Here is a 9,100-nt window from a genome sequence, read left to right on the forward strand (position 1 = left end):
CACTATGTGTGATCTGGAGGACATGATGCTAAGTGGAAAAGCCAGTCATGAAAGGACAAATTCTGTACGAGTGCACTTGTATGAGGCATTTAGGGAGTCAAATTTGTAGAGACAGAATGTAGAATGCCAGCAGAAAGACGACAGGGACTGGGGAGGGGAGGATGGATGCTTACTGTTTAATGGGTACAGAGTTTCAATTTCCATAAAAAGTGTGAACACATAGAATGCCACTGAATTATATACTTAAAATGGTTAAAATAGAAAACTGTACATTATGTCTATTTTACCACAATTAAACACCAAACAAATCAGGGCAGTGTACTACAGATTAATGCAGAACAGAAAGAAGGAAATGGAGGCCTGAGTAGAGAGAATCAAGGAAGATGGACAAGTTGCACAACCTGGGGGGAGGCCCTTCAGATTGGGAGAGGGTGGTGGGAGCTGGATATACCCCCCAAAAGCATCAGGTTAGAAAACCATCACAGGGGGATGAGGGTGGTGCTCAGTAGTGAAGTGCATAGTTGAGTCCAAGTTCAATGCTCACCACAAACACATAAATGAATAAACAAACAAACAAAAACATCACAGGAGAAAAGTGGTTCTGGGAGAGGCCATAGTGCGGGAACACCAGGACCAACCTAGTAGCAAAACACAAATTTTGGATTCATGGTGGAGGGAGCAAATGTCCTATGAGGACCAGGAAACAAAAAGGAGGGAGAAGGTCAAGGAGCAAAAGGACCAAGAGCCTTTTTCTGGTATAGATGGGGAAGCAGGATGGGAAGGGCAAGTGAGATTAGTTGCCTGTGGGTTGGAGGAGAACGTGGCATATAGGTGACCCTGAGAGAACTTGGGTTAGGATGAGGACAGTAGTGTTGCTCTGGATGAAGGCAGATGAGCTGTAGTGGTTGCAAAGTTCCCACCAGAGTAGACTTGTAACACATGAAAGTTGGTGAGGGCTCAAGACAGGTAGGCAGGGGATGGGTTCTGGAAAAGACCCCACAGCAGAGAGGTGCAGAAGGACCAGGGAGAGATAGAATCCAGCACTTGCAGGCTGGAGAATGGAGGCCTCAAAATGGTGAGGGTTCAGATGAAGAAGTGGTCAAGGCATAATCAAGAGGGAGATGTCTGCACTGGAGGAAGAATTAGGATGCAGTCTTGAGAACAGCAGGGAGGACAAGGTGCCCTGCATTGTGCTGACAGTCAATAATTGTCAGCACCAAGACTCTGGCTGGTGAAAGCTTGGAGAAGTGGGGATGAAGGGAAGACCCAAAGACAGAAGGCTTTACCAGAAATTTAGGGTCATCAGGCTGGGAGTGTAGCTCAGTGGCAGAGCACTTGCCAGAGCACTGAGTTCATGGGTTTTATCCCCAGCACCACAAAAAAAGAAAAAGAAATAAGAAAGAGCAAAACCAGTTAGGGTTATCATAATTCTAATTTCATTCTACACAGAAATGGCAAAAACTTCTAGAATTCATACGGAACCATAAAAGACCCTGTTATGGTTTAGATAGGAAACGTCCCCCAAAAGCTCACGTGTGAGATAATGCAAGAAAGTTTAGAGGTAAAATGATTGATTTATGAGCATCTTAATCTAACCTGCACATTAACCTTCTGAGAGGGATTAACAAGGTGGTAACCGTAGGCAGGTAGGGTATGGAGGTGGGTCATTGGGAAGTTATTTTGTCCTTGTTGAGTGGAGCTCACTCTCTCTGCTTTCTGGTGCCATGTTCTGAGCTGCTTCCACTATCTCACTCTTCTGCCATGATGTTCTGCCTTACCTCAGGCCCTAAGGAACGGAGTCAGCCATCTACAGAAGAGATCTCTAAAACAGAGTGCTTCAAAATAAACCTTTCCTCTTCTAAAATTGTTATGTTCAGTTCTTTTGTTCATAGCTAAAAAAAAAAAAAAGGTGACTAAACAGATCCCCCCAAATCAAATCAATATTGACCAAAAAGGACAATTCTGGGAATATCACAATACCATATTTCAAAACAGATAACAAAACTACAGCAAATAAAATAGCATGGTATTGGCATGAAAGCAAACAGGATGACCAATGGAAAAGAACCCAGATGTAAACCCACAGGTACATAGTGCATGTATTTTTGACAAAGGTGCTAAGTATACAATATGGGAGATGGGTATCTCAATAAAATTTGTTTTCTCAAATTTCTTGTTGTGAAAACAAGATATTCACAAACAAAAGAATGTAAATGGACCCTTATATCAGTCCTTATACAAGAATCAAACTCAAAATGCATTGAAAATTTAAATGTAAGACCTGAAGCAGGGTATAGTAGAGTAGGCCAGTAGTTACAGTTTTGTGAGAGGTTGAGGCAGAATGAGCACATGGTATAAGACCAGCCTGGGCAAAAGAGCAAGAATACTTACAATTAAAAGGGGAAAAAAGTCCCACTGGAAACTATATAAGTGTCAGAAGAAAACACAGGAGCAATGACATTGATCTGGACAGAACTTTCTAGGTATGATCCCAAAGGCATAGGTAACCAAAGGGAAAATAGACAAATGGAATACCATTCAAATAAAATACTTTTGCCCAGAAAAGAAAATAAGAGAGTGAAAAGACAAATCATACATTGGGAGAGTATTTACGAATTATACATCAGATAAGGGGTTACTGTCCAAAATATATAAGAACTCAAACTTCCCAATAACAAAAGAAGTAACCCAACTTAAAAATGGCCAAAGAAGAGAGATGGTGCATTATCAGATCCCGTTGCTCAGTGGATCAGGATTCAAGTAGTAAGAGTACTGCTTCTCAGTATGATGAATGAAAGAGAAAATTCAGTGAAATTCAATATCAGTCAGTGGCTTGTAGAGACTCAGAAATTCAGATGCATGAACAGAAAGTAGAAATACACTGGAATGAAGCTTCTGTAGCAGTGGCACTGGTTCACCACAAAGGGAAAGGAAAACACATCAGAGGCAAAAACATCTTTGGCACAGAAAAATATGAAGATCAGAAAAGCAGTATGTATTTAACTGATCCAGAGGCTGCACAGTGAACAGGTGCTTGAAGAGTTCCCTGTTTCTCAACTGGCAAGCAGACATTTGAGGCGGGAACCATTTTGAGGAGGTCATGCTGCAGCTTGCTGCTGCCAGAGCCCAGGAGATTCTAACAAATATCACTATACTGTCCCAACAAGCACCCATAGTGTGGCCTAGGTTGTACCTAGAACAATGAGTGAAACAGGCATAGAGAATACTGTACCCAGGGGGATGCAAGTCAGAAATACAGAGAGAACTGCAAACTCACTTTCCCTTTGGGTCTGGTGTGGCTCAATAGACCAGCTGAAGAGGGTTGGGAAAGTGAACAGGAGGGCATGAGCACACTCAGGGACTGACCCTGGGAAGGCCATATTTGTGGGCAGCTGAGTGTGTGACACCTGTGTAGGGTTGGCTCCCCTGTCCCACAAGAGGCACCAGGTATTGATTTTAATGCTGTATCTTATTTGTTTCAGTTGTTGAGATTTTGGGTTTCCCTTTTTCTGTGAGGTGCTGGGAATCTACAGGGACACTACAGTTCACAGGCTAGACACTCTGCCACTGAAATAAACCCAGCCAAAACAGCACAACTTGGAATACACACACAAATTAATCACAAACTTCATCAATATTTAGTATAAAAATAGAAAGAAAAAAATTATACCTAAACACCAATGCCATGTGGGAATGGCTAGGGGGTCCCTTGGGTACCACTCCTGGACATCCACTTCTATAGCAAAAAGAAAAAGAATGATCACAAAGGCTGTAGTTACAACACTGCTGAGGGTTCTCAACCTAGAATGCTCTAGGTCACTGTGGTGGGAGAAGTCCATGCCTTAAAAGGCCCACACATAAAAGCCAAAGATAAATGCATCCCCCAAATGCATCAAACCCAATACAGGAATATAAGAAGTATGAAAAACAAGTTAACACACTTAGTTCCCTAAAGTTCACAATTCATCAGAAAATGACTCTAAAGATATTTAAGTGGATGAAATACCAGATTAAGGATTCAAAGGAATAACTATAAAAATAATGAATCTCAAGACAACACAGGAAAACAACTGAATGAACTAAGAAAGTCAGTGATGGGTACAAAGGAGAAGTTTAATAAAGAGATAGAGATATTAAAAAAGAAACAGAAATATTGGAAATGAAGACAAATTGAGTCAAATAAAATCTTCAGCTGAAAATTTCTTTAGTAGAGAAGACCATGCTGAAGACAGGACCTCAGAGCTCGAGGTCAAAGTGGCAGGCTTTGAACACTCAGACAATATTACAGAGAATAAGTAATGTGGCCAGAATATATAAGAACTCTGGGAACAACACTGAGAGACCAAATTTAAGAATCCTTGGAATTGAAGAGAGTTATGAAAGACAGGCTAATGGCATAAATAACCTCTTCAGGGAAATAATAGAAAATTTTCCAAAACTTTAAGAGAAGGACATCCAATACAGGAGGCATTGAGAACCCCAAACAGACAACATCAAAAAGGAACCTGTACAGAACACATTATAATTAAAATGCCTAACATACAGAGCAAGGATAAAATGTTAAAATCCTCTGAGAAAAATGCCCCATTAAATGTCACATTTAAAGGCAAGTCTATCAGAATTATATCTGATTTCTCAGCACAAACTCTAAAGTCGAGGAGGCTTTGAATGATGAACTCCAAGCCCTGAAAGAAAATAACTGTCAGCCAAGATGGCTATATACAGCAAAGCTCTCCTTCAGAATCTAATGGGAAAGAAAAACTTTTCAAGATAAGCAGAGACAAAAAGAATTCATAAGTATTGAGCTGGTGGTATAGAAAATATTTAAGCACATAATTCACACACAAGAAATTTTTAGGGCTGGGGATGTGGCTCAAGCAGTACGCGCTCGCCTGGCATGCGTGCGACCCGGGTTCGATCCTCAGCACCACATACAAACAAGGATGTTGTGTCCGCCGAGAACTAAAAAATAAATATTAAAAATTCTCTCCCTCTCCCTCTCTCTCTCTCTCTCTCTCTCTCTCTCTCTCTCTCTCTCTCTCAGTCTCTCTCTCTCTCTCTCTCTCCTCTCTCACTCTCTCTTAAAAAAAATTAAAAAAAAAAAAAGAAATTTTTAAAAAAGAGTTCACAAACGGGCAAGACTCATTTGAAGTGGCACACACAAATGAGAAACAGGACAAATTAAACATTAGAAATAAATCAAGACTTACAGCGGGCAATACAGGGGGTCAGTGGGTCACAGGGACCGGGCTAGACGGTCGACTTCGCGTGGAAGAGTCCAACCGGGTTCAGTCCCACTTACCAGCTGTCTTCTGGGAGAGGTTATGACTGGGTCAGTGTCAGGGCGTCGTTTTAGGAAACGCCCTTTAAGGTGAGACTAGTTTCTCGGAACGAATTCCTCGTGCCACCGTGCGCCTGCAGCCAGAGCCAGGGGCGAGATCCCACCCCGCCGAGACTGAAGACGGCTCTTCTCCCGCCCTGGCAAGTTTACTCGCCTCTGCTCCCCTAGGCGGCGCTGCGCTCCTCCGCACCCGGCCGGATCCTCTTTCCCAGACGGCTGCAAAGCCTCCAGTTTAGCAAACAGAGCTCCCAGCCGGCCAGCGACGGGTAATTCCCGTATTCCAGAGGCCCAACGTGGGCCGGCGGTCGCTGCACTTCTAGTTCGCGTCGGCCCACAGAACTTGCTCCTCACCGTGACTTATGGTCTCCGGGAGTCCGGAGCATGGTCCCAGGTCACCGCTGGTGGAGCCTGGACGCCAAAGGGGAGAATGATGGGTTGGATGGTGGTGGTTCTATGTTTGTGGGTCTCCTGCGGCGCTGCCGCCAAACAGTTGGAGTACTCGGTATTGGAGGAGACCCAGCGGGGCGTGGCGATAGGCAATGTCGCCGCGGACTTGAAGCTGCCGGCGTCCGCTCTGTCCTTAAGGAACTTTCGCATCCTCTCCCACCACCACGAGCCCTACTTTGGAGTGGACCTGGGCAGCGGTAACTTGGTGGTCCGAGAGCCGGCGGACCGCGAGCGGCTGTGCGGGACCAAAGCTTCCTGCGTCTTGACCTGTGAACTAATGTTTGAGGACCCTCTGGAGCTGCACAAGATGCGTGTTCACGTCCTGGATACCAATGACAACTCACCTCATTTTCCTGCCGGCGATGTGCAGTTGCACATCCCGGAGTTCCTGACACCTGGAGCCCGCTTTACTCTCCCTAATGCCCAAGATGCCGATGAGGGAAGCAACGGGATGCTCAGTTACAGCCTAAGCCCCAATCAGCACTTTCGCCTGGACATGGGGTCGCGAGTCGACGGCAGCGAATACCCGGAGTTGGTGTTGGAGAAAGCTCTGGATCGTGAGCAGCTTGCCACCCATCTGCTGGTCCTCACAGCTCAGGATGGTGGGTTACCTGTGCGCTCCGCAGACGCACAAGTCACCATCATTGTGGTGGACACTAACGACAACGCACCTGTATTTGAACGCTCTGTATACCGTACCAAGGTTCCAGAGACTGCACCAAATGGGACGGTGTTGTTCCAAGTTCGGGCCTCGGATCCAGATGAAGGCTCTAATGGTGAAGTCTGGTATTCTTTAAGCAATAGCACTCAAGCAGAGCTGCGACATATCTTTCACGTACATCCTAAAAGTGGGGAGGTTCAGGTAGCTGCTTCACTAGGTGCACCAGAAACGCTGTTGGAGGCATACATTGAGGCAAGGGACGAAGGTGCCTTCGGTTTAGTGAGCACTGCCAAACTGCTGGTGGAGGTGACTGATGTGAATGATCATGCCCCGGAGGTGGACTTCATGACTATCTCCAATTCAGTACCTGAGGATGCTGCCCCTGGCACAGTGATTGCTCTCCTTAGTGTAAAGGACGAGGACCTTGGTCCCAATGGTAGAGTCATTTGTAGCATGTCCAGCAGAGGCCCTTTTCAGCTGAAGGCTTCCTTTGACAACTACTACAGCCTCCTGACTGATGGGCCTCTCGACCACGAGCAGATAAGTGAATACCAGGTCCTGATCACTGCCTCAGATGGTGGCTCACCCCCACTCAGCACCCAAAGGACCCTCACTGTGTCAATTGCTGATGTAAATGACAATACACCAAGATTTCCTCAACCACAACAAGAAATTTTTGTGGCTGAAAACAATGGCCTTGGGGCCTCTTTAGGCCGTGTGTTTGCCCAGGACCCAGACCAGGGGAAGAATGGCCTTGTCTTTTATGAACTGTTGGATACTCTTAATTCTGAAGGGTTGCCAGCCTCTAGCTTGGTGGCAGTGGAACCATCCAGTGGGGATATCACTGCCAAAACTTCCTTTGACTTTGAGAAACTCAGGGGATTTCACTTCCAAGTGGAAGGCCGTGATAGTGGCATTCCTCCCAGAAGTTCAACAGTGACCGTAAACTTGTTTGTGGTAGATAGGAATGATAATGCTCCAGTCATCTTGTTTCCCTTGCCCAGAAATGGCTCTATCCCAGTGGAAGTTGTGCCCCGCTCTGCCAGAATAGGACACTTGATCACAAAAGTGGTAGCAGAGGATGCAGACAGTGGTTCCAATGCCTGGCTGTCCTACCATATCTCTCAGGCTTCTGACTCTAGCCTTTTCAGAATTTCAGCCAATATGGGAGAGCTCCGAACTGCACGCTTAGTTCTTTCCACTGATGCAGTTAAGCAGAGGGTGGTGGTAGTGGTTCAGGACCATGGAGACCCCCCACTTTCCTCGTCTATCATTCTGGGTGTACTATTGAGCAATTCTGTGCCTCAAGTCCTTCCAGAATTTGAAAATGTCTGGGAACCAGGAGGGCAACTTTCTACCCGGAACTTGTACTTAGTAATTGCCCTGTCCTGTGTTTCCTTTCTGTTTCTGGGGTGCTTACTTTTCTTCATGTGTATTAAGTTGAGCCAGAGCCCAGGTTATTGCTCTCAGAGCTGCTGTCACTCTTCAGAGGATCTGAGGTATGGAAGGAAGATGGCTTCTAATCATTATATGACATCAGCCACAGTAGATGTCACTACAGTAGAGAGACTAACTCAGACATATCTCTATTGGGCCTCTCTGGGACTTGGTTCTAATCATAACAGTTTGCTGTTGCATGGGGAACATAATGCTGCTGACCTGAGAAATCTGGCCACTGGGGTAAGACTGAATTTGCCAATCTCCTGTATTCGGATTCGGAATAGGAAAGGGGATCATACAAATGTCAATGTCATGCCACGACAGCCCAATCCTGACTGGCATTACTCTGCCTCCCTGAGAGCAGGCATGCACAGCTCTGTGCACCTGGAGGAGGCTGGCATTCTACGGGCTGGTCCAGGAGGGCCTGATCAGCAGTGGCCAACGGTATCCAGTGCAACACCAGAACCAGAGGCAGGAGAGGTGTCCCCTCCAGTCGGTGCTGGAGTCAACAGCAACAGCTGGACCTTTAAATACGGACCCAGCAACCCAAAACAATCCGGTCCCGAACCTAAAAAGCAGACCCAAGTTTCCTTTCTCCTCCGCCACAAAGGAGAAGCATCCCAGTCCCGCCGTGAGAGGTTGGACTCTCTGCCCTGTGCTCCGGGGATCCTGTCTTGATGACACTTGCAGGGCAGGCTGAATGATTTTGAGATTGAGCAGCTTGGGTGTTTGTGGCCTCTGCAGATATTTCAGTGCCAGATATGGGCTGAGGTGGGTCAGATTAGACTATTTGCACAAAAAGGGCTGGGAAATAAAGGCAAGTAAACAGTGGGAGTTATCAGTCTGGAGGGGAAATGTGAGACTGAAGAAACCAGACTTTCTAAATTTTATAACTCAAGAGGTAGTAGCCAACCTCTAGCAGACAAAACTATCCCCCCACTGACAAGGCTTTAGGAGTTCCTAAAGTCTGTTTACTGTGGTGTCCTTGTACCTAAAACCTGCATTATACGTACAAGCAAACAGTTCAGTGTTTAACAGAGGGTCAACCAGGGCAACAGAAGCAGATCTGATGTGTTTCCTGTATATGTCCTTGTGCTCACTTTATTAAAATTTCTTTTGCACACAATGTTTATGAAAAGGCCAGATCCTTTTCCAAACACATATGCAAAAGCAAAAGAAAAAAAGAAAACCCAACACCTCATTTTATGCTG

General features: G+C 45.6%; 1 protein-coding gene across 1 annotated transcript; it reads left to right on the top strand.

Annotated features, from left to right (window-relative positions):
• Positions 1–5,768: 5,768 nt before the first annotated feature.
• Positions 5,769–8,567, top strand: LOC308649364 (protocadherin alpha-C1-like; the record flags this gene model as incomplete). The annotated part of the gene is made up of 1 exon (XM_081294959.1): positions 5,769–8,567. One exon carries the CDS (start codon positions 5,769–5,771, stop codon positions 8,565–8,567), a length of 2,799 nt encoding a protein of 932 aa, XP_081151085.1.
• Positions 8,568–9,100: the final 533 nt, after the last annotated feature.

The sequence above is a fragment of the Spermophilus citellus genome, assembly GCF_964194105.1.
Source record: "Spermophilus citellus genome assembly, chromosome: 5".
Taxonomy (NCBI): Eukaryota; Metazoa; Chordata; class Mammalia; order Rodentia; family Sciuridae; genus Spermophilus; species Spermophilus citellus.